The sequence below is a fragment of the Phycodurus eques genome, chromosome 23 (genome assembly GCF_024500275.1).
Source record: "Phycodurus eques isolate BA_2022a chromosome 23, UOR_Pequ_1.1, whole genome shotgun sequence".
Lineage (NCBI taxonomy): Eukaryota > Metazoa > Chordata > Actinopteri > Syngnathiformes > Syngnathidae > Phycodurus > Phycodurus eques.
Genome location: NC_084547.1, coordinates 2,205,060 through 2,229,501, shown reverse-complemented (window position 1 = coordinate 2,229,501; position 24,442 = coordinate 2,205,060). Strand labels below are relative to the sequence as shown.

General features: G+C 46.8%; 3 protein-coding genes and 1 long non-coding RNA gene across 7 annotated transcripts; 2 read left to right on the top strand and 2 right to left on the bottom strand.

The window, feature by feature from the left end:
- The first annotated feature begins 1,300 nt into the window (after positions 1–1,300).
- Positions 1,301–5,838, top strand: LOC133397926 (ras-related protein Rab-38-like). The gene is made up of 5 exons (XM_061669381.1): positions 1,301–1,443; positions 2,875–3,101; positions 3,663–3,793; positions 3,859–4,008; positions 4,474–5,838. Exons 2-5 carry the CDS (start codon positions 2,885–2,887, stop codon positions 4,672–4,674), a joined length of 699 nt encoding a protein of 232 aa, XP_061525365.1. The 5' UTR covers positions 1,301–1,443; positions 2,875–2,884; the 3' UTR covers positions 4,675–5,838.
- A 718-nt stretch (positions 5,839–6,556) lies between these two features.
- On the bottom strand, positions 6,557–12,932 carry rasl11a (RAS-like, family 11, member A). The gene is made up of 9 exons (XM_061669380.1): positions 10,568–12,932; positions 9,840–10,140; positions 8,806–8,862; positions 8,631–8,713; positions 8,224–8,264; positions 8,018–8,147; positions 7,850–7,925; positions 7,391–7,467; positions 6,557–7,317 (listed from the first exon to the last, which is right to left on the bottom strand). The coding sequence occupies exons 2-9, from the start codon at positions 10,003–10,005 to the stop codon at positions 7,171–7,173; spliced, it is 777 nt and encodes a 258-aa protein (XP_061525364.1). The 5' UTR covers positions 10,006–10,140; positions 10,568–12,932; the 3' UTR covers positions 6,557–7,170.
- usp12b (ubiquitin specific peptidase 12b) lies at positions 11,370–17,056 on the top strand. Of its 4 annotated transcripts, none has more exons than XM_061669373.1 (10): positions 11,371–11,619; positions 13,063–13,143; positions 13,219–13,302; positions 13,379–13,508; positions 13,867–14,123; positions 14,702–14,778; positions 14,874–14,957; positions 15,027–15,224; positions 15,312–15,390; positions 16,202–17,056. In XM_061669373.1, the coding sequence occupies exons 1-10, from the start codon at positions 11,512–11,514 to the stop codon at positions 16,301–16,303; spliced, it is 1,200 nt and encodes a 399-aa protein (XP_061525357.1). In that variant the 5' UTR covers positions 11,371–11,511; the 3' UTR covers positions 16,304–17,056. The 4 variants fall into 4 exon arrangements, with proteins under 4 accessions (XP_061525355.1, XP_061525357.1, XP_061525359.1 ...); XM_061669375.1 differs by lacking the exon at positions 11,371–11,619 and adding an exon at positions 12,301–12,459; XM_061669371.1 differs by having other exon boundaries at positions 11,370–11,619; positions 13,063–13,302.
- Positions 17,057–22,416: 5,360 nt separating this feature from the next.
- On the bottom strand, positions 22,417–24,119 carry LOC133397931 (uncharacterized). Its single transcript, XR_009767705.1, has 3 exons — positions 24,031–24,119; positions 23,641–23,735; positions 22,417–22,480 (listed from the first exon to the last, which is right to left on the bottom strand). It is a non-coding gene; the product is annotated as an uncharacterized LOC133397931 (long non-coding RNA).
- Between the last annotated feature and the right edge of the window lie 323 nt (positions 24,120–24,442).

Sequence of the window (24,442 nt, the reverse complement as noted above, 5' to 3'; positions counted from 1 at the left end):
ACTTGACAAATAATAATACACCATGAAAAACAAAAATACATTTTTCAACCGGGAGAGCAAACCATGAGTTCAAAGGAAAATTACAAAAACCCTGGAGGAAAAACCTACCACCGGAAGGCAAAACACTTGCAACATTCAACAATATAACTCCGCATGAAAGCACTGTAAATAAAATAAACATTTCCAGTTCAGCTCACGATCACATCATTTATAGCAATTGCCTTCAAGACAAGAATAATAAACCAAAAGAAAGTCAATTGTTACCTTGTGGGCTCAACCAAGCGCATCCCTCAAACCTTTCATTAAATGCTCTTCCTTTCTTTGAGTGGGGGGGGGATCCAACAAACACAATATTACTGTGGAAAACATGTACAAATAACAAACATTTGCAAATCAAACTATGGCACTTACTTAGCTGAGGAAAAGCAGGGCAGTCGCTCGCCATTTTGTTGCCATTCAGCGCACCTGCCTGCAATCAATTAATGGCAGTTCGCACACCTGCCTCCATTTACCCGGAGGCCTGACAGCGCAAATGGCAGCAAACCGAAGCCCAAACAGCACATTTGTTCACACGTTGCACACATTGAGACACACAATAAGCAGCGTTTGCTCTTAAACCAAAAGTTCATTTCAACGACCTTCCCCTGCGCAATGACAGCATTTCAAAAGCGCCACCACTTCCGGGCATGTGACAAACATTTCCCGCCAATATGCGACCCCGAAAGTCACGGAAGGAAATCAAAATCGCCCTCCCGCTTACAGCGGGTGCTGGCGCCACCTCGTGGCCACAAATGGGTCTGTCTTCGAATACGTGTAAAAAAACAAAAAACAAAACTGACAAACTTGTCTATTTTAAAGTCTGGTCATTTTTTTAAAAAAATGTAAAAAGCCTGTCGTCTTTTTATTTTCAAAGCCTTGCTATACATATTTTTGGATGATTTTATTCTTCATCTTACTTTCGTGTTTTTCTTGCTATACCGGCCATATTTATGACAACAACAGAAAGCGCATATATATATATATATATATATATATATATATATATATATATATATATATATACATATATATATACATATACATATATATATATATATATATATATATATATATATATTCCCACTCCACAATTATCACAGAGCCTTTGTTAGTGCTTCGCATTTGTGCGCACAGAGCTACTGCGCGGACCCGGAAGTAAACACGCTGCTGGGAAATGGAGTTGTGAGGGAACAATAACTGACGATTTGACGTCATAGACTGCAACTGACAGGGGGCGTGGCCGTGGCAGAGGACGAGCACACAAACCGGAGGCTAAATAGATAATAAAATTACATCTCCATTTTGTGCGTCTTTCACTTGGTGCACAGCGCTTGAGCAACTTCTTCTTTTTTTGGAACTCTCAACAGAGATGAGCCACCTTTTCCTACTAGACTCACCATAAAAGTAAGTTCATCAAATAGCACTGCTTTTTATGAAAACATCAGAGAACGTAAAGAGAGAAACCAATTTCATAAAATGTCCATTGTACATTGGGACAAGCCGAAAGTCACAACAACAACAACAACAACGGTGTGCGTGTTATGCTGTTTGTGCTAATTGAAGAAGTTGACTTTTGTTCCCCAAATATTCCTGGTCGTTTACTGGTTTCCACTGTCAAGCAGTTTTCCAGTTGCCTACCGTGAAAGGACCTATGGAGTCTAAATGGGCACTAACAAGTTGGTTTGATATAGTTTTTTTTCCTCAAGAAATTGAAGCTGGCAGTCGTTCCCAATAATATCAAGCCGTTTTGGAGCAATTGGCAAATAACTAATTGCACTTGGAATGCCCCTTTTTCATCGCCAAAACCAACACGCCGACACGTCTTGCTGTGACGTCAGTGGCAGAAGTGCATAACCGTGATGGAAAAAGCAATGTACTATACTATCAAGTGGCAGTGTTTCGTCATATTTTATACATCGTCGCTGTCGGGTCAAATCCAAAATGACAACTTTTCAGAAAAAAACAAACCAAAAAAAGTCATCTTACTTGACTTTTCAAACATCGCTTTTTTTCTATTTGGTATGACACCTTATATTGCTGTTATACCTTTGCAGCCTCTAAATCGCTAATTTAATATGCTTAAAAATATATATATCACTATTACGGTGTCATTGTTTAAAAATGCTACAAACACAGCAGCTCGACCGTACAAAAACAAATACAAATACCTTTCAAAGCAAACGCCCGTGTCACGTCATCTAGCAGAACGCTTTTCAAACATCTTTGTGAAGCAAGAAATACAACATTGAAGTGACGGACCCCCGTTTACATATGTAGAAATTAATCTGCAAGCATTTAGACCTCATGTGGAATATATGTGGCTGTCTTCAACGAGGCATTTCAACAATTGATGAAAAAAAAACAAAATACATTTTTATAAAAACAAACCTATTCAAATGTTTCACTATTTTTACTCCTTGTCCCCCACCCCTCAAAAAAGTACACCCAGAACACACACCTAGTTCAATGAGTAAATATCCTCACCTCCTGCACTTGACTGACGTAACCAAAATGTGGGCGGGCCAAATCTGGAAGAAGATCATAGACAGTATGACATGAGAAAACAGAAGCCTGAAATTACTCCCGAGTCTATTTGTTTGTAAATCCAGAACTACGGGAATTACTGTTCATCTTCACCGCGTTAGAGAGGTCCTTTGAAGCGTGTCAATCCAGTGTTAATCTTCGTTTTTCCGGAATAGCCGTCCGCTCAGATCTTTCAACCGATTTGTAACTGGAACAGTGTCGCTTGGGACACTTCTAAGTCCAGGCGTCACTGTATTTGCTTCTCAACTGACGCTGAAGTGACCTGTCCCCTTCGCATGCGACGTGATTTAGAAGCATCATCATGCAGCCGCCGCCGCCGCCGCCACAGCAGCAGCAGCGCCTCCTCAAAGTGCTGGTCATCGGCGACCTGGGCGTGGGCAAGACCTCCATCATCAAGCGCTACGTCCACCGGGTGTTCTCCCAGCATTACCGGGCCACCGTCGGCGTGGACTTTGCCCTGAAAGTGCTCCACTGGGACCACGCCACGGTGGTGCGTCTGCAGCTGTGGGACATAGCCGGTGCGTTGAGTGATCGTCGCCCCCCCCCCCACCGCTCATAAGTCGATGTGGGTCACTTCGGTGACCTCGCGCGCGTCCGGCCATGACGGCGCATGTTGCAACTCAACATTGTCACACGTTTTTTTTTTTTTAGATGCCGCTAGATTGGCATCATGTGCAGGACGTTAGCTTCCGCCATAGAGGCTTGTCTATACACACGCAACAAAAGACACATTTTACTCAAAATATATGTCTCTGTGTATTTTACTTATTATTTCCCTGATTCCTAGTGTTAGAAAGTCATGAAATACAAATATGTACTTGCGTACAGGGCACTAGAAATTGCTCAGAAATGTTTTTGTGAAGTCAATACGAAAACATGTTTCGGAACATACAACACTAATGGGGATGCTCATTGTGAACAAAAGCGGAACATTCTAATCTTTTTCAGCGCTCACACTGACTGTCACGCGCGACCGCTTTGCCAAGAGCCTGCGAGATGTTCCCCATCATCTTTTTTTGGGGATTTAATTCTTCTCTGGATCTCATTGCAAACGTCGTCTTACTTTGTCCCACGCAAAGGACAGGAGAGATACGGCAACATGACCCGCGTTTACTACAAAGAGGCCGTCGGCGCTCTGGTCGTCTTCGACATGACCCGGATCTCCACCTTCCGGGCCATCCTCAAGTGGAAAGGAGACCTGGACTCCAAGGTGAAACCACAACGAGGAAAACCGGTGGGGATTTTCCCTCGTGTTCTTTTTGTCGTTGTTGTTAGGTCGCCCTGAGCAACGGGAGACCGGTTCCCGCCGTCCTGTTGGCCAACAAGTGTGACCAGCGGCACCTCGGTTTGTGCCCCAAACTCCCCAAACTGGAGAACTTCTCCAGGGATTACGGCTTTGTGGACTGGTTTGAAACGTCAGCCAAGGTAAGACTGGATGTCCTGCACTGGGGACGTCACTAATTCCAAAATAATTTTCCATTTGACTGATCAATTCTGTCGATGATATAATAATTTTTCAATTGTTTTCTTACTTTGAAAGGGGAAATCACCATGAAATATTTTCAAAAGCTTGCAAAATGAGATTTGTTCATTCTGAACACAGCCAAACCTTCAGTTATAAGAGGGTGTGCACACTTGTGCAACTATATTCACTTTATTTCTTTACACCACCTCTTGAAAATTCCAATTGAGTTGGATAAGGTCGAGGTCATTTTAATGGTCGGAGAAAAAAAATAGTTTTGCAATGACATATCTTGGTCTCAAGTGTTCATATCACAAAATCTCCCATTGGAACAGGGGTGTGTCGACTTTTTATATCCACTGTAAACGGGAGAACGAGGGGACGGACAATTGAGAAAATGCCAGTTTTGCGCTTTCCGTCGTCCCCAGGACAACACCAACATCGACGCGGCCATCGCGTGTCTGGTGAAGAACATCATGGCGGCCGAGGAGGAGCGGGTGTCCGGGGGCGAAGCCGACGCCGGCGTCTTGGTGCTGCCGCGCTTCGACGACCGCGCCACGGATAGGAGACTACCCGGATGCTCCGGATGCTCCGGACTCAAGCAGGGGAGTGACAGGAAACTTCAATGACTATTGATTCGTCTTCGACACTTAATTTTTTTATTTTATTTTTTATTGCAGTATTTGTACTCATGCAAAGCACACTCTGTTTATTTGCTCAATTCCCTCCTCCCTAATCACTACTTTTAGTGAAATTCAAAGTGAACATGATGAACCTCTGCGACATCATTGCTGATGAATGCAATCCAAAACCAACGTCACAGTCCACGCCCCCCCCCCCCCACACACACACACACTTTTCCAACAGAAAAACTGCACACTGCCCCCTTCAGGTCAAACTCCAAATCCCAGACCGCGTGGTGGTATCGTGCGGAAGGGGCGGAAACGCGTTACCCGCTGGGAGAGGCAAAAAAATTGTCGCAACAGTAACAGTAAGTAAGTACCCCGCCCCCCCCCAAGAATCTCACACCTGCCAATCATCCACAGTCGGCTCTGGTTAGCCTCTTCACTATGCACACACAGCTGGTTTTCGTTGGCCACACTGCGCTTCTTGATGAAAGTTTTCCCACAACAGGAGAAGCAGATTGATCGTTTTGGTCTTCTATTGGGCTGTTTTTTTTCTTTTTTCTTTTTCTTAGTGTACCTAGCAACATAGTCGAATATGCCATGCATATAGCCAAATCAAGTTGTTGTTGTTTCCCCCCCCATGTGTATAGCCCTTAATCAATGATACGATGAGGCGAGTGGGGAAGCGGCAGTAAAACAGGCCAAAATCCATCCAAAATAGTTTCCCCAAAAAATACAACTTTACTTTCCGCTGAAAGAAATAATTTTAACATGTGCCATAAAGTAACTTTTTTTTTTTTAATACTACAATATTTCTTGGGGGGGAGGGGAAATGGCTGTTTTTCCAAAATAAATGAGTTCAAAAGAAATAAATGACTTCCATCTCATAAGATTTAGGGAGTTTTGTATCGTAAAATTGACTCCCCCCCCCCACCCAATACTCAGTTTTTGTTTCTTTTATAATTTGTCTGTTTTCTCAAAAAATTATTGGTTTTCCAAAAAAAACAAAACAAAAACAAACAAAAAATTTAAACTTTCAAGTACAATTATGTCAAGTTTGTATGTACATGTACATCTACGTACAACATGTACTGTTGAATATAATCATTTAAGTACAGTGTCAATGTTCAAACTGTGCATAATATTCCAGTGGCTTCCAATAATATGAAATGTACTTTTTTAGATATATATAATATTATGTATATATTATATATATATAATATTAAATGTTTGACGAAAACCTAAGCCTCGTACGCTCATGTATTTTAATGTTGGTCAAGATTGCGGTACTTGGAGACCTCAGACTTTTATTTCTTGAAGGTCGCACTTGGTGTCAAAAAACTTTGAGAAGCGGGTCTGACGGTGACCTCTCTTCCTCAAATGTTCTGATCAACACACCGTTTCCTTCTTTTCACGGCGGGCGCTTCGTGCCTCGGCCCAAAACGGGAACATTTCAGGAGTGCTCCGTTCCGAAACGCGACCTCATAAAAGTCACATTAGCTGCGCTCAAATAAATGCTAACTGCACACCCACACACACACCTCTTTTTCCGCATTAATCAATTGGCATCCTCGGATTATTAACGGCAGACATTATCTGAGCCGTTTTTGTCCGCATTCTCCTCCTGGAGCCTGGCTGCCCCCCCACCCTTCCCCTCCTTACGGGGTCAAAGTGGATAAAAGGTCCCGAGTTGAGGGTCACGTGCACGAGCGGGTGCAGTGAAGGGTTAACAAGAGGACACTCGGCGAAAGAGAACGCACATTCCAAATGAAAGAAAAAAACAAAAATGGGAATTTGGGTGTATGTTAGGAGGTCATGAGAACAGAAGCTTGGCACGCACGCACACACGCACACACACACACGATATTCTTACTTCTCCCTCTTTTTTCAAACTGTTTTATTTATGTCAGTAAAAGCAGTTTGTTTGGCGAGTGAGGTTCCGATGGAAACGTTCAATGGCGTCGGCACTCGGGAGCGAGACGAGCCGACGGCGGACGACGCCAACGTGTTTTCGTTGGATGGGTCCCTTCAAGCAACGCGCGGCCCCGAAAAGGTGGACGAGCAGCTTCGTTCCAGACTCTAAACTTTCCGCTTTAGCCTCGGCTCAGGATATTTTCAGGGTGGCTTCTATTTTTGATCAGACGCAATCCTCGTCTTCTTCTTCCAAGCTTTTTCCATATTCAGGGTCACGGTTTAGGGATATATATATATTTTTTTTTTTTGGGGAGCTTCATTTGTTTCAGATAAGACAAAAAGGGCGGGGCGGGGGGATGACAGTGAAAGTGAATATTTTAAGTGAATTTCTCGTCCCGACTCACAGCTTCGTCCAAAACCGCAGCGAGAGGAGGTCGCGGATTCTGGAAAGTTCACTTGAACATTTATCCATCTGTCTAAAAAAAAAAAATTAAACAAATAAAAAATAAAAAAGAAGAAATAAAAATAATACAAAAGTTCTTTTAATTCCTGGCCTCCGTGACGGTCTGGCTTCTCCCGGGCCCATCAGAGAGCGGTGGCCGATTTGACTTTGGAGGAGAGGACCTGCCTGAACCTCCTCTTCAGCTCCTGCATGTTGGGTGATTTGGGCCGGGCCAGGTGGAGGCCTCCTCGCCGTTTCTCTCCGTTGCCGCCCCCCAACGCCCGGAACACCTGCACCAACGGAGATCACGTGACCCCCCCGGGCAGCCCGCAAATTCAACATTGTCCGATAAGGGAGCCCCACCTCGTGGCAAAGTTGGAGGAAGGCGGCGTGGACGCCCTCGTGGTTCTCCCTGGCCGAGGCCTCGAAGTAAACGCCTCCTGTGGGGAGAGGCAGAACTCAACACGAGCGCTTTTTTCCCTAACACAAACACTCAGCAACACATGTAGACCGACAATATAAAAGTACTCGTAATCATACGTTCTTTATCCTCTGCGTTGAATGACTACTAATATACTCGTATTAGTACTGCTGAATTGACAGAAGAGTTGAGACGTGTCAATGAACTTATACTGCCCTCATGTGGCCAAGGCGGGCACACCAAAAGGAGCAGCACAATAGCCATTCCGTTGATGCAGTGTCGGAAAAACTGTTTCACTCTTTTTAATGATTTTAGCACACGTTTCATTTTTTTGGGGGGTTGAGAAGGCTGGAACGGATGAATGACTTTGCCAAACAACGTCAACGAGCAGCGGGTCCCACCTAGCGAGGACGCTAACGTCTCGCCTTCGTCCGCCGGCACTTGTCGGGCTCGAAGCAGGTCGCTCTTGTTGCCGATCTGCAGGCAGATTACACCGGCGGCTCGGATTAGTGGGATTACATTCCATCTGATCGGCCTCGATAGAAACCATCGATACTTCCCCCGCTGACCAATATGACGGGAATGTTTCCTGACGGGTGGATGCGTCTGACATGTTGGTACAGAGGCTGGATGGTGCGATAGCTGCTGTGGTCCGTGATGGAGAAGACCAGCACGTAGCCGTCGGCCCAGTATATGGACCTGCCGGTTGAAAGCGCGTTCAAAAAAACGGCCATCGCGCAAAGACGACGGCGCAGGGATGCAAACGTGCGCTGACCTGTTGATCTGCTCCTGGCAGTAGAGGCCCTCGGCTTCATCCTGCACACAAACGCATCCCGTACAGGGCCACAAAGTTACACGGCGCCCACCGTCGGTGCCACCAAGAGGGGCTTCCCGAGCCCTCGTTATCTTCCCCGCCCGTAGGGCGCCACCATCTCCCAGGAGACGACTTTGTAAACAAACCCCGACGCGTTTGTCACGTCGCGCTCCTCTAAACTGATGGCCAGCCGGAAGCTAACGTCACATCCCCGTCGCTTACGAGATAAAAAGTCCAAAAACAGACACTGGCGCGGCGCTTATCTGGTCAAAGCGTCGCTCGTTAATCGCTGACAGCCTTCCCAGTTAACGCGGATATTTGATTTATAACGCCGTCAACGGCAGTGAATGCGTTCGCGGGCGGCGTACCTGCAGAGCCACGCAGGGCGTGTCCTGGATCTGAAGCGACACCTCCTCGCCGTCCAGGGTGACCTTTCTGGAGTAGAGCGCCCCTGACGAACGAGCGGCAGAGGGGCGGGGTCAATCGTTTTCGCGGAATCCAGTTCAAAAAACATTTCAATCAGCGAAACGTGGAGGGATTTACCAGTGTTGGCTTCGTAGTCTCCGATAAAGCGTTTCGTGAGAAACCTGACGATGAGAGCTGAAAAAATAAAAAAGGGAGTAAAGTGAGCTTTTCGAAAACAAGTCCCACTGACCTACGTGACATCGTTTGTTGTTATCGCGGCCGGAATTTCCTTTTAACCATTTTTGGGAAGAGTCTCCAACAAACGGGTCCAAAGTCCCGACTGGGGAATGACGCAACGACCGCACATGCCATCTCATCAAAGCGACAGAGGAAAAGTGGCAATAAAACGCTCGTTGTATGTACAGCGGTGTCCAAACAACGGGCCGGGGGGGGTTGATTTGCAGCCCGCCGTTACCATGATTGTGGGTTGTTATGGTTTTAAAATCACTTTTCCCAAAACAATATACAGCGGACCCTTCGCTTTTCGCGAGGGGATCGGGACCTGACCGCGGAAATCCGTGGATAAAAATGAAACAGTTATTTTAACCCCCGAAAAATCTTGAAGCAAAAAATGAAAAATAAATAAACAAAACTGGGGGAAAAGAAAAAGGCCCATTTCTTTTTCTATTTTTTGGTGCAAAATCGAGTCACGGGCGCGCTGCAGACGCCCACCGCTATATGTCTGCAGGCAGCAGCAAACTTCGCAACATCCGGCCACCATCAATACACATTGGTTTCTTGGCAGGAAAAACAATACCGCATGGTGGCGCTAATGCACATTCGCTACAGTCGTGTTTTGTGCCTGCGTTTTCCGTTGTTTGCAGGTCGCGTGGAGAGTCAATGTTAAGCGCCATTTTTTTCATACAGCACAATATTGTTGAGGACAATTTATCTTGCGCAGAAAAATGAAAGTAAAATCATCTTTTTTTTTGTTGTTTTTTTTTTTTTTTTTTTTTTTTTTTGTGTGGTAGCTGGAACCGATTGGTTGCATTTCCATACATTTAAATGAGGGAAAGACGAGTCGGGAATCCGCAATGAAACCAAGTGTAATCATTCCAAGAGGAATTCATGTCACAGTTTGAGCCCGTGCGAGGATTCAAATCGTCACTCACCAGTTTTCCCGACGCTGCTGGCTCCCAGCACCACGATCTTCACCGTCTTGTTGGGCACGCAGTCCAGCAGTGGGTATTCGGGGATGGGCACCAGCAGAAAGTTGGCGGAGCCGCTGCCGCTCATGGCTCCCGCTGCAGGGAAGGGGACCGCTCCAGCCAGCCGCATTGACCTCAGCTCCGTGTGGGAAAGAGACCACCCTCCTCTTCCTCCTCCTCCTCCTCCTCACTTGCCCCGAGGACAAGTCACTCGGATATTCCCATAACTTCCCCCAGCTCACTTATCCCTGGATCTCCCTTCCTGCTGCAAGGGGAAAGACTCGAAAGTTACAACAACAACAAAACGTGAGGGCTCCATTAAAAAAAAAAAAAAATAATAAAAAAGCGGGTAGAACATCGACAACAGGCTGCAGGCTCCTCCGCTTGGAGGCGTGAGACCGAGGAGGGGGAGGAAGACGACGACGGGGAGGAAGAGGAGGAGGCAAACATCATTTAATGGAGAGGGAAAAACTTTTCTTTTTAAAAAAAAAAAAAAGACAATTTCACAGCTTTAAAACATAACCGACGAACAACTTAATACACCAACATTTACCATTACAAAACATCAATTATGCATCGCGCAAGGCCTAAATGCTGGCTCAGTTTGCGAAAAATAAATACATAAATTCAATCAAATAAACTTGGCCAATTCATTATGATTTAAAAAAAAAGAAAACTTAAGTCGCCCTTACTTGAATTGATGCGAGGGCTTCGCATTAAATACCAGCTCAACTCAGTTGGGCGGTGTTCGTTTCCTCTCCAGGCCTTGCAGTCATATCAAGAATATAATCTCAAAGTAGAGCCTCGTCTGACGTTATGTAGTTTGTTGGCTAAAATATTCAAACAAATGGGAAGAAAATAACAGTACAAATCGTGTAGGCACCGCCTGCGTTTTCTAGCCTCATACAATGAATCAAACGAACTCTCGCCAGCCGTCACCCACACGTCAAGTGACACGAGAACGTTACAAACAGTACAGGAAGTCTTGTCATTTGACCTTCAAAATAAAATCTACCCCCCCCCCCAAAAAAAAAAAGGACGTGAAATGCTGTTTCTGCTGAGAGAAAAAAAAACGACTGATGTAGGAAAACTCAAGTAGTAAATACGAAATGGCAAGTGTGATTGTGAATTGAATGCCTCATTAAAATAGAAGCGAGTGAGGGGAAATGAGGCACGCCAATGTCGAGCTTGACCGTTGTAGTAAACCGTGGCAGAGGAAACCATAGACATAGAAATAGGCTTTTTTCCCTTTTTTTTAAATCAGCTCGTGGGTCACTGCAATACGTCAGCGCGTCCGCCATGTTGGACGTGGCAGATCCGCCTGGTAAACTCATGCTAGGGGCTGAACTTGAGAAAGCAAAAAATAACGTACGTGACTTTCATTGTGATGATTGGAAATGTTTACATAACAATCTTGCATGATTAAAGACATGTCGCGATACATGGACCTGCCAGTTTAGGATACCTACAATATGCTACATACGATTAGTTTCCCTCTTCACCATCGTTGTACAACTCAAATCTGGACTGAGAATTATTATTTTTTTAACTTCTTCCTACTCCTCAAATATATATACTTTTTTTCCCGTTTGTTTTCTTCCATCTTTGTCGATCTTATTTTGATTAGTTTTTGTATATGTTAAATCAAGCTTGGATTCAAAGCATAGCGCTGTTTTTCTTCAGCTGGAACTGGGGTCTCAGACAAAGCGGAAGGGATTATGAAAAGTTCAAAATCGTCGGTAATGTAAGCACAAAACCTTCAATTTTCTGCAAGAAAGCACAAAAAAAGAAAGCCGACTAGAACTGCATTTGGGGTTAATCAGAGGCACATAAAATGCTGGCAGGTGTGTAGCGACTCGCATTTAAGATGAGTTTGCACGTGTTTGGTTAATTCTGAACACGGCCACGTACCGGTTTTAGGGGGTGTGCACACCTTTGCAATCACATTATTTCAGTTTTTAATTTTTACTTCCTCTCTCGAAAATATTAAATAATTAAACAAAAACTTCTACAGGGTATAGGGTCACATTAATTTTGCAATTCTAATTGCAAAAACATGGCATATTTGAACAGGGATGTGTTGAATTTATATATACTGAAAATGCAGCATAGTGCCTCCTTGAGGCCTTACAATCTGGATAATACTAAAAATAAGATTTGAAAAAAAAAAAAGGGACTTTAGAGCATATTCTTCAAAGTCAGCTATTTCAATGGGCAAAATGATTTCCAAAACGCATTGCCCTTTGCCACATCCAATACGGCGGCGAGGTGGACGTGCGACTCAGCGCTCGAAGCGGCATCTTCGTCAATTTCATATATGTATATGTATATATATATATATATATATATATATATACACACACACACACACACACACACACACACACACACACACACACACATAATGGGAGGGGAGGGTGGGGTGGGGTGTCAAAGTACGAGCGCTGAAGCTGTGAAGCCTCTCCCGGAACTGTGCAGCCGCGTCGGCTCGGGCAATTTCACCATCGGGGTTTGGGTCCAACATGGCGACGCACGGATGGAAATACTGATGACAGTCCGAAAGATCGCCTCGATTTGTACGATGGTGAGCATTCGGACGATTTGGTTGCTCTTGCGCCTCCGTCCGCGACGGGCTAGCTGCTTGCGTTAGCCTGTTTGCTCAGCATCCACTTCAGAGTAATAACACACTTTCAGTGCTTTAAGTCGCCACTTTAGCTTTGGGGGGGGGGGAGAAAAGCGGCGACGTGAGTTACCCCCGCGGCACATCGCACTGCAGTAACTGTACTATGTTTGGGCTCAAGTTGATTCTCGTCCTTTCCCGGCGATCCGTGTTTTGGTTGGACGTCCGTTACCACGGTCACGATTGCCCACCTCCTGTCATGTGATGCGAGGCGGACAAAAAGTCAGCATTGCTTTCAATGGGGAGGTCAAGGTTGAAACTGGCGAGAGAAGAAACAAGAGCCGAAGTGGTGCTTGTTCTCTTTGGGACATTGATTCCCGACGGTTTTACTATGCTGAGAATCGGTCCGGAAACGACCATTTGCTCATCGATCGATGCCTAACAAGGTTACGTTTCAAACGGCGTAATTTGCGAGTACATTGTGACGAGACATTCGGATGCCCGACTTAACTGGCTTTGTTCGGATGCTTCTTGAATTGTATTTTGGATTTTTTCTTTCCTCCGCAGGGCGCCAATGCCTCTGCTTTGGAGAAGGAGATCGGACCGGAACAGTTTCCCGTAAATGAGCACTACTTCGGATTGGTGAACGTGGGTATCTTCGGTGGCTTCGTCTCCGCTTTCGAGTCTCAAATTTGTCATTTCGGACTTCTGTTTGTTCCTCAGTTTGGCAACACCTGCTACTGTAACTCGGTGCTGCAGGCTCTCTACTTCTGTCGTCCGTTCAGGGAGAAGGTGCTGGCCTACAAGGTAAAGCGGCGTACAGCAAAGCTGGCGGAGTACCGCTCGGCTCGCTTCTTTGACTTGTTTGGTTTTGTGCCCGCAGGTGCAGCCCCGACGCAAGGAGTCTCTCCTCACTTGCCTGGCTGACTTGTTCAACAGCATTGCAACGCAGAAGAAGAAAGTGGGCGTCATCCCTCCCAAGAAGTTCATCTCGCGGCTGAGAAAAGAAAATGGTAGGCGCTTTTTATTGAGTGGACTACATATAGTCAAGTCATATTCTTTATCCTCTGCGTAGAACGGCTAATGTTAGTGCCGTACCGATGAGCTGCCAGGAGTCGCGACGTCTCAATGAACTCATTTTGATGGGTTTTTTTTTTTTGGGGGGGGGAACCTCAGTTCATTTAAAAGGGGAAAGATGATTTGAGTGTCGTCACGGAACAAAGTCAAGTCCTATCGCAAGTCGCCGCCGTACTGTATGTTACGTATCGGAAATGTGGTTCTTGGTCCGCTGCGTGTGTAAAGCGCCTTCTTTGGCGAATGGGCGCTATATAAATTGAATTGACGTGACCGCGTCCGGGCTTCTCCGTGCAGAGCTGTTTGACAACTACATGCAGCAAGACGCCCACGAGTTCCTCAACTACCTCCTCAACACCATCGCGGACCTGCTCCAGGAGGAGAAGAGCCAGGAGCGGCAGCAGAACGGAAAGCTGCTTCAGAACGGAGGAGGAGGAGAGCTAGTAGGCGGAGGCGGAGCGGGCGAAGGCGGGAAGGAGACGCAGCGGACGTGGGTCCACGAGATCTTCCAAGGAACGCTGACCAACGAGACGCGCTGCCTCAACTGCGAAGCCGTGAGTGACGTGAAGGAAGTGCGTGGAATCAAACCGAAACCGAGACTTCGCTAAACTGTGTTTTCCGACTTTTGTTGAGCCGAGGCAACGCAAAAACAATCTCACGCACGCCACCAAATATAACATTTGTCAACCAAGCACTGCCGCGGATAGCGAGCATTTTTGAGTCGTTGACACCCGCCATAAAAAGGTTTGGAATTGCCTTGAAATACCGCAAGATGGTGGCAAAGCACCGCTTTCGCCGAAATGAAGCTCTTCAAGCAACTTCAACACAGTTCCTCGCCACCAATTGCTTTTGGCCTTAGAACAAACAAGAAGTAGGTGAGTTCGCTGTACATACAGAAATAATCTGGTCTCAGTTTACAGAAATGTAGGCGTGAAATGTGGGCTCGGCATAGCGCTAGCTTTGTCTGAACAAAGCTCCTCAATTCACTTCAGCTTCGTTCCTTGGCATCAAGATGCCAGGAAAGCATGATGATCTCTCACCGCACACGATAGGGAATAACTGGCTTCGAGTACCTAAAAGGCGTTGGCGGACAGAGGAATATTTACCGTGTGGCGTCACGCTACTGTTGCAGGTAAGCAGCAAAGACGAGGACTTCCTGGATTTGTCGGTGGACGTGGAGCAGAACACGTCCATCACGCACTGCCTCAGGTACGGTGACGGAGACCATCAAAGCGGGCCGCGTGTGGCCCGAGCGTACCGGAGAAGGTCCTTTGAGCTTTTATTCTCCTGTGTGGACCTCACAGGGACTTCAGCAACACGGAGACTCTGTGCAGCGAGTACAAGTACTACTGCGAGCAGTGCCGCAGCAAACAGGAAGCCCAGAAAAGGTCTGCTCGCCGCGCTCTCTCTTTCGTCGCGCTTTGTTTTGCATTCCTAGAAATGTTTCCTCTGCGCAGGATGCGGGTCAAGAAGCTGCCCATGATCCTGGCGCTGCACCTGAAGCGCTTCAAGTACATGGACCAGCTGCACCGCTACACCAAACTGTCGTACCGCGTGGTCTTCCCCCTGGAGCTGCGCCTCTTCAACACGTCGGGAGACGCCACCAACCCGGACCGCATGTACGACCTGGTGGCCGTGGTGGTGCACTGTGGCAGGTGGGCATCGCTCTCTCTCTCTCTCTCTCTCTCGGCTCATCGTTCCCGCACTCACGCTGCGCTTGCGGTGCGTCCCTTTCCTTGCAGCGGGCCCAACCGAGGCCACTACATCACCATCGTCAAAAGCCACGGCTTCTGGCTCCTCTTCGACGACGACATCGTCGAGGTGCGTTTGTGCAAAGTGTCCAAAACGTCATCTTTGTACTTAGCGAGTGTTTGGAAATTTGGTTTGTCACATTCTTATGTTTTGGGTTGTGGGCTTTTCCACCGATGAGAGAGGGCTGTGGAAACCTGTGTTTTTTTTGGGGGGGGAGATTTAAAAAGGTGAAAGCTAGGGATGAAACTCCTGATGAGATCTTTTCAGCGACTTATGGGCCAGTTTCATCGTTTCTGGCAAAATAAGGGCTTGCGAACAATTTAAGATACAAAACGCCTTTTGCAATGTAAGTTGTTCTTAAGTAGTGTAAGTGTATCACTTTTCCCTCAAATTTTCCTAAAAAAATATTACTTTTGCATTCAAAAATGCTTTAAAAATATATATATATATTTTCCCTTGGGGAAAGAGTTACAAATTTTGGTCCTGTTAAAAATAAATCTTAGTTTAAAAACATCTTTCCTAAAAAAAAATAAAACAATAAAAATAATTCAAGATACAGATACTTGTGGAACAGAATTCGTTCTTAAGTCGTTTAGCATCTGCGTTACCTTTGTCGAAAAGTACGACTTTTTCTAAAAGGAAAAACAATTTTAAATACTTCCCCAAAAAATCTATACTTTTTTCCCCCTAAAAATTCTGCCTTTTCCCCCTCCTTTTTTGACTTTTTGTCAAAAAAAACAACTTGCGAACAAGTCAAGATCGTCTTTTGATCTGTATGTTGTTCTTCACTAGGGTAGCGCCTGTACGTCTAAACACTTTAATGACAAGTTTTTGTTTTTTTCTTTATTTTTATACACACAACCTTCCGTTCTTCCTGCAGAAAATTGACGCGCAGGCCATCGAGGAGTTCTACGGCCTGACGTCAGACATTTCCAAAAACTCCGAGTCGGGGTACATCCTCTTCTACCAGTCCAGAGACTGAAGGCGGCCTGACGTTCGGATTCACGCGACGCCGGGGGCGTGAGGGCCGAGCGTCCGGGCCTTTTTTTTTTTTTTTTTTTTTTTATTCCCCGGATCGCCGCCCCGGATCGGACGAGACGTCCCGGCGGCCTCGGGGAAGACCGACGCGAGCCACGCCCTCCGCTGTGAGGCGGGCTCTGCAACTGACGGGACTCTTTTTGCACACGCATATCAAACGATGTGAAATCCGCTCGGACTCCCACGTGACTCCAAACAGGTCCCGAATGAACTTCGCGGCGTCTCATACTGCCGCCGAAGGGCTTTTGGCACACCGGCGGTCGCTCTGAATGTTCCTCTGCCGACCAACAGACTCTGGCAACACGTACCGACGGGTCCGAGCAGAGAGCGGCCGCGGCAGTCGCGCTTTCTCTTCCTTCCACGACGGCTGTAATCGCGGTCGGTCATTCGCAAATTCACCTTTTTCCAATTTGGAAGGCTTCGCAGCGGACCAAAGCTAGCCACACACTTGCGTCGTTTGCGTGAAGACTCAAAGTGCGCAAATTCCATCTAGTCAAATGACATTGTTTTTATTTAAATATTCAGATCATCGTGAATGTTTCACGCATTTTGCTTGGACGTCACACACTTCACTAATGCCCCTTGTCTACCATTGTTGTGTAGACACCTCTGGATATGTGAGACTTTGAGAGTGCGGATGTGTACATATATACAGATGTTATTATTGGAAGAGAAAATAAATGCTTGCTTGAAATAATCATCAGAAAGACGGGATTATTGAGCACCTAACATACTGCGCCGACTACAGTGCTAACGTAAATTGCTGCTCTCTAGTGGTTAAACAACAGTACTCCCTTTCAAGAATACGATTTTTTTTACATTACAGCATTCATTACCATAATCACTCAACATATGTCGCCAATCGGAGGCAACACTGCAGCTCGGCTTACCTTCTGGCTTTCACACGATCTGCGTAGCGCGGCCGTCGTTTGCAGCCAGGTCGTCGGCGGGGAAACTGCGTGGGGCGTGGGTATTATGCAAATCAGTTACATCACAATCTCCAAAAAATACAAGTGCTCATACATTTTCAGTCATATTTACAGTGGACGCTTTATTGCATATTACAGGACGCTAATGAACAAAATAGTTTTGAGTCATGCAGCTCTGAAATGTGTAAAAAAAAAAAAAAAAAAAAAAAAAAAAAAAAAGTACATTACAGTATGTACACGTGATGATTCCTTTCATCGTGTCACACGCGCACGGTGTTTGTCAAAGAGAAAAGTCAACTCAGACGGGAACAGGAATGAGTCAACTATTCCGAACACAGCCCACCGCCGTCACCATCATACCAAGGTCTCGGAGCCCGAGCCTTTCCCCGTGAAGAAGTCCCAGAATCTGCCCTTGCCTTCCTCGGGGGGCCCCTGCCTCACCCAAACGCTGCCCGCGTCCGCCGGGTGGTGCGCGCCGGAGCAGAAGGCGGGCTGGGCCAGACTGAGCAGGTTGTGGTGGGAGTGGAACTGTCGCACGTGGCGGATGGATTTGCCGGTTCGGGCGTCTCCTGTTCGAAAAGAGAGCCGCGATGAACGTCTTGACCGGCGGGGGAGGCCAAAAGTGAGCGTACCGTATCTGTTGTCGCGCTGCTTCCTGCTCTGGTTCATCTTGAGCACGCTGAGGAAGACCTCGCTACTCAGGCCGCCCTCGAGAGACGAGCGGGGCTCCGTCGGGGACAGACTCCCGCTGGAGGCCCCGACGGAGTCCAGAGACACCCCCGTGTCCCGGCGGGCCCCCGACCCGGCGCCGCTTTCCGCCGTCGTGTAACTGCCACTGCGGGGACGGTATCGTGCGGGCTTAGGGGTGCGTTTGGATCGCCGGTGTCAAAAGGATGATTGTCGTCACCTGAGTTTGCGGCGGAGCAGATAGTCGATAATGTCGGGGTCGCTCTGGATCAGACTCACCAGGACTTCCTGTTGCAGCTCTGCGGTCACCTACAAGACAAGTGGATTCATTCTACACGGAGGTTAACTAATGTATGACTCGTGAGTCCCTTGATATTGTCCGTCGCCGCTCGAAACCTCTTTTTTGATGAATTGTGCTCACCGACCAAAGCAAAGAATCGACCAGTTGATGGCTCGTATCTAGAAAAACTTGTATCTCAAGGTAACACTGTATGTACGATATATTCTATATATACGTATCCTGAATGAAGCGAAACAAGACCGAAGGGAATCACCATGAAAAGCCTCCTGTAGTTCTGCATGAGCACCAGGGTGACGTTAATGATAGCCGTGCTGTCCTCGATCCCCACGGCCTGCGGACCGGCGTCTCCTCCTCGTTCCCTCTGGAGCAGGTTGGGCCCAAAGATGACCGCCAGGTTAGCGGCGGTCATCTTGTTACCGGGGATCTGGAAAGGACGCTCATGAGCGGGAGGCCAAAGATCGTGTCGTCATCCGCGGCGGTTTGTCAGATTCAGGGATGGAAAGTACAGCTATCGGTTTCCAAATGTAGGGAGTAAGATACAGTTCGACTGAAGTCCGGTAACAAAGCGCCTGTATACTCGGTGACTTCCCTACCACCGACCTCCTCGTCGTTTGCGCCGACGCCGTCCTGAGCGAAGCTGTGCACCGTGTGCAGGAAAGTGAGGAGGCGCAGTAGCGTGTCGCAGTTGCAGGGAGGCAGCAGGTAGAGGAGGTGCTGCAGGTACTGTAGCTGCTCCGCTCCCCGGAGGACTGGACCGCAACAGACCCAGATATCACAGCGAGCAAGGAAATTTGCGACTAAATTGTCAGGACGGGTGCGTACGGTTGGCGTGGAGGAAGGCGGGGTACAGCTCTCGTGTGAGCAGAGGGTCCGGCATGTCCCTCAAAAACTCTTTGAGCAAGGCCGACACGTCGTGCACGCTGTGGTCCTCGTCCAGCTGAACGTCCACGCCTGCGTCAAAGTCCTCCCTCAGCTGCGGGACAAGGACAGGATGTTCACATACTCGGCTTTTTGCCACCCCGCCCGCTGGGAAGTGAGCTCACCTGGCGCACCCTCTTCTTGGAGCTCCCCACTCTGAAGATGCCCACCGTCTGAAGACCTGAGAGGACGGAAGGCGGGTCAGGCGCGCCGACGCAACAGAGCCGAGGACGGCCGCCTCACCGTGGGCCTCGATGTGGCCGCAGCAGCGCTCCAGAACCCGAGGCACCTGGCGGTAGACGGGGTTGAGGCTCAGCCTGCTTTGGCTCCTGCCCTCCGACAAGCTCTTCTTCAGCTCCAGCTCCGCCGGATGGGAGAGCTGCAGCGCCTCCAGCAAGCGGGACTGACTGTCCACCAGGTCGGAGATGGAGTCCACCGAGAGGCCGCCCTGGGAAGGCAGGGAGGGAGGTAGACGTACGGTTTTTGCGTTCCGTTCTGGGTAAAGGTCCGCAACATCTGAACGGATGCAACTGTAGATGTTTTTACATTTTGTGTTACCATGACCGCGGATGACTGACAATTTACACATGCGTTACCCGTCTCTGTCCTCGTCCCACGGCGTCCAGAACGGAATGCGGCGGCGCCGGGACCACGACGGAGTTCGCGGCCCCCGAGAGCGGCTGCCGCTTCTCGGCCCTGAAGCGCAGGATGCTGGCCTCCAGTTCCAAGCAGTCCCGTCGGCTCTCTTTCAAGGCGTCCTGACGCCGCTTGAAGGCCCGGTCATTGGCGATGACCTGCGAGAGCGGAATGCCGAACGCCTTGGGGGCAGATCCTGACAGACAACGTACGGCTGTTAAGACGGACGGAACTCAACAACCGTGAACCGACGACGACCGGGATCTGACCCTAGCGCGCCTAGCGACCCTCCCCGACACGCTTTGGCAAAAGACTCATGGGATTCTCATCTGGAAACGTTTACCCTACCAACATATCCTACTCAGTACCAGTATTGTGAAGATATTTTCCACCCCGCAAGTCGTGAATTTCGTTCTCTTGCCGAAAATGAAACGCAGTACCTGAGAAACTGACAATCTTTTTTTTCCTCCCTATATCGCCGCAGCGTATCATTGGATATAGGACTTTTTAGAATCGATTATCCTATTGATATATCGTTGAGTAGTTGAATATATTTATTGTTTTTCTTTTACTACTAACATGCTTGTTATTCGCATTTCTGAGGGCTGGACTTAGTACTGAGTCTCAACTGTACAGAATTTGACAACAAAATCCGCCTTTGCTAAATTGTTAGCATTTGCGATTCGCATTTCCGCGCTCGCGATTACAATTTTAGGAATAATAATAGGTTTTTTTTTAAAACGCAAACGACCGTTCGGCTCACTCATTCATACATTGTGTTATATGTACATTACACATCTAATAATGTCTTAAAAATCACTTTTAGGTGCTCCTCTGTCGTTTTTGGCAAAGTTTATCAGTGGCCCGAACAATAAATGTCCGTGTGAAACTCTGCGTCGACCCACTTTTGAAGTCGACTTTCAAAGTTGTTCCATGTATTTGGTCAGCTCTAATTGGATATAGAGCTTTTCCAGTGACCAGGTTTGCAAAACTGCAAGACATGGAATCGAGCCAATAACCGAATAAATATTGGGCCAGTATGGCTGATCGATACATTTTAATCATTAAGGTTGAAGCATAAAGAAATTGCTAAATTAGAAGCCATTTGCGTTACCTTTGTCTATGTGCCTTTTTCACTCGGGGTCTGTTTAAATTCCAGTAAACGTATTCATCTTAATGACACATTCGGTTCCAAATGGCCAGCGGCCTACGTTAGTCTCACATTAACTAATGCTGAGGATGACTAAGGTATTACTTTCACCGCTATTGTTTTTTTTTTTTTGCTTTTTCTAAAAATGTGCATGTTTGGCAGCCAGCGGAGGGCGCTAAACAATCTTCGACGTGTCGGTCCAAGCCGAGCGACAACGTGTGGTCTGCTCACAGGTGCACTCGGTGGCCTGGTTTGGCCGAGCTCGGCCGTAAGCTCCTCTCTGACCCTGACCCTGACCCTGACGTAACGCGTCTGACTTTTGGCCACGTTCGCTGGCATCTGACGACCGACGCTGATCCGCTTGTTTGGAGACACCGTCGTCGTCTTGTTTTCGGTGACATTTCTTTCTTGGGTTTGGTGCCGATCTGGATAATGTTGCAAATCCACTTATGTTGACACGTTTCAGCCTCTGAACAAATTTTGAGTTTTTATTTGGTTACCTACTTTTTAATCTAAATGAAAAATATTTCTGGGAAATTTTCAGGAAATGTAATTTCATCAACAGGGGGGGAGGGGGGCATTTTTTTTTGTGGGGGGGGGGGGGGGGGTGCTGGCCCCCCCCCCCCGAACCCCTTCTCCAAGAACCGCCACTGTTTTTGATTGCCAGTTGAAAATGGAAAGAATGAATGATGCGCAGATAATTGCCATTTCTCTCGCTCTAGTTTGGTATTAGTTTGAGAGTTTTTACGTAGGTTGGGAAGCACTGGCCTAGCTTCCAAAGTCATCATGGTTACTACCTCCACCAAGGAGGACGTGTGCCTCGCCGCTAGCTCATCCCCACACGTGGAGCTCCGAGAAGCCGAGCGGAGCCAGCAGGAGCGGGGCCAGCTCGCGATGTTCCCGGTTTTCATTAACGGAGTTAGCCTTCAGCTAAGTCTGTGCGGCTAAGAGGAAGCAGGTGTCTCATCTTGAAAGATCTGCATCATCCCTCTGATCTGGGGAACCCAACTAACTACAATCATTGACCTTCAATAATATTTTTGTTGTTGTTGTAAATATTTCAAAATTCCAAAAATGAATTTTTTTTTTCTACATTCACTCATTTTTAAGTTTTTTTTAAACTACTGTACTATATTTGCAACAATTTCCCCCCCATTGTAAATTATTTTTTTTTTAATGACATGAGTTTCAGAAGCACTTATTGTGTTTTTAGTTTTTCATGCTACTATTTGTATCATAAATTTGGCAAGGTTTTTTTTTTTTGCCAGCTGAAAAAAAACAATTGACAATTGCACCTCTCCCTGCTACAAGGTCAAAGGGCAAAGCATCCTTGCCCCCCGCCAAGAATTCAATCACTCACTTTAATCACCAAAACATTAACATTGGTCCAAATTAGAATCCCACTTGTAATTGTGTGTGCACTGAACTCACCACGCTCTTTTTTTTCCTTGGAAAAAGAGTCAAACTTCCTGCGCAGTGATTTTTGACGTTTGCGTATTTCTGTGGAGGGAGACAAAAACATTTGTTTTCGTGAATTCCAAGCAAAACACCTTGAGAGGGCAATGGTTCTTCAGTGAGCGTGTCAGTAGATGTACTGTACACGTTATTGCAATGAACCGTTCCCCCGTGTCACTGTTTTTGGCGAAACGAGTCTTTTCCTCAAGCAGGAAGCTTGCAAAGCAAAAACAAAAAAAAGGACAAACAGGAGCATGAGAAAAAGCAAAGAGGAGAAAATATCTCTCAAGTGATGACAGAAAATTCCAGGGAGCTCGCCAGCTGCTAAATATGTCTGGAAAAACACACTCGACAAGGTTTCTACAGCACAAAAAGTCAGCAAAAGACAACAGTAAGACAAAAAAGGGCAGCGGGATGCGAGAGACGTGACTCGACGCGCTCACCTCTGGGGAGAAAGGGAGCGGGGGAAGATTCCCACACTTGCTACGGGGGGAAATTTGCCAACTGGTGTCGAACATACAAACTACAGAAGTCAAAAACTGCGTTGTCACATGACGTCACAGCCTCAATTGTACGATTTGCATCACGCCCACACGCCGCCTGTTTCAAAGCTAAAGGGCGATAAGGAGGTCAGAGGTTAATTGTCCTGAGAAAGCGAGCGAGACCGGGCTGAGAAAAGCGGCTTATATCGTCTCATAGGACGGACGCAGAAAATCCCTGTGGCCTCCGTGTCTTGTGTTTGACAGGCTGTCTTTAAAGAGAAAATGATTTTCCCCCAAAGTCGGGAGCACGCTTAAACTACTAAACTACTAACTAACGCTCAAACTGCTCCAAACTTGCACTTGCGTCGTTTTGAAATTCAGCAGTGAGATTTTCCACGTCCGGAAACAAGTTTGGATGAGGAAATGGAGCCGGAGCCAACAATTAGCGCATGTTTCCAAATCAAAAATGAGCTCTCCAAAACATTGGCGGTATGCATCTTGATGAACTCTGCTTCATTTAAAGAGCACTTTAACAACAACCGCAGATGTAAAAAAAAAAGAAAAAAACAACAACAACAAAAAAGGGCTACAACGTAAAAGGAATATAATGCATCATAATAGTTACAAAGGTATAGCACCATAGTGTAGTGATGTACACAAATGCCGACAAAATCATAAAACTCTTTCACTGCTCGAGAAAATCATCAAAGATCTGAACTGTACCTTTTTGGATTCTTGTAAAATTGGAATGATCAGTTTCACCTCATGGTACTTTTCTTGTAAAATAATATTTTCCTCCTATTATTTGGATAGTACTCCTGCAAAAAAGACAGCAGGGTCACCGTGAAATGCTCCGTGTGTGTTAAAGTGGTGGTTGTTTTTGGTTAAGAATTACCGATGGCAATTTCTGTGAGCATGCCTGTGGCCTTTCGCATTATAAGTTAGCATGAAGCTAGCAGCCAATCGGTCAATATTGCTTTGGTTTAAATATCCATACGTTTCATTCGCTTTTGTTTTATGTATCGGTTTATACAGCAAAAGCATTCCCGGCACGCACACACTATGTTCAATACAAACAAAAAGTACCGGAACGAAAGTGTACACGTAGCCTACCTCTTGGAATGCTGATCTTAAAGTCCAGGTCCCTCTGGTCCAGGTGGAACAAGGCCACTTGCTGGAGTCTGGCTCGCTCCACTTCCGACAGGTTCTGGATGGCCACGGGCTGCAGACGCACGCTCTGACCCAACATGGTCGCCCACGTGAGGCCCCCCTGGCAAAACCCGAAAAGGACACGTGACATCGGTGAGGTGGAAAAGCAACGTTTCCCTCATCTGGGAATATTTAGAAGAAAAAGATTGCCAGGACGGATTCTTCATGTTGTTAAATTGTCTGGAATATGACATTTGATCAAAGCGATGTGTATTTTTCCAAGAAATTGTCCGCCAAATATTCAAGCTCTTCCGTGGGATTTTTTTGAAACATTTTGAAACAAGATGATGCTGAAGTGAAATGCTGTTGAATTCAT

Bases quoted from the DNA above. Each gene is read 5' to 3' on its own strand.
- LOC133397926 (XM_061669381.1), top strand. From the start codon at position 2,885: ATGCAGCCGCCGCCGCCGCCGCCACAGCAGCAGCAGCGCCTCCTCAAA. The intron at 3,794-3,858 runs GTGAAACCACAA...CGTTGTTGTTAG, and splicing joins AAGGAGACCTGGACTCCAAG to GTCGCCCTGAGCAACGGGAG. The intron at 4,009-4,473 runs GTAAGACTGGAT...CGTCGTCCCCAG, and splicing joins GGTTTGAAACGTCAGCCAAG to GACAACACCAACATCGACGC.
- rasl11a (XM_061669380.1), bottom strand. From the start codon at position 10,005: ATGCGGCTGGCTGGAGCGGTCCCCTTCCCTGCAGCGGGAGCCATGAGC. The intron at 8,714-8,805 runs GTAAATCCCTCC...CTCGTTCGTCAG, and splicing joins AGACTACGAAGCCAACACTG to GGGCGCTCTACTCCAGAAAG. The intron at 7,468-7,849 runs GTGGGACCCGCT...CTCTCCCCACAG, and splicing joins GACGTTAGCGTCCTCGCTAG to GAGGCGTTTACTTCGAGGCC.
- usp12b (XM_061669371.1), top strand. From the start codon at position 11,512: ATGTTAAATCAAGCTTGGATTCAAAGCATAGCGCTGTTTTTCTTCAGC. The intron at 11,620-13,062 runs GTAAGCACAAAA...TTTCCTCCGCAG, and splicing joins AGTTCAAAATCGTCGGTAAT to GGCGCCAATGCCTCTGCTTT. The intron at 15,391-16,201 runs GTGCGTTTGTGC...TTCTTCCTGCAG, and splicing joins TCGACGACGACATCGTCGAG to AAAATTGACGCGCAGGCCAT.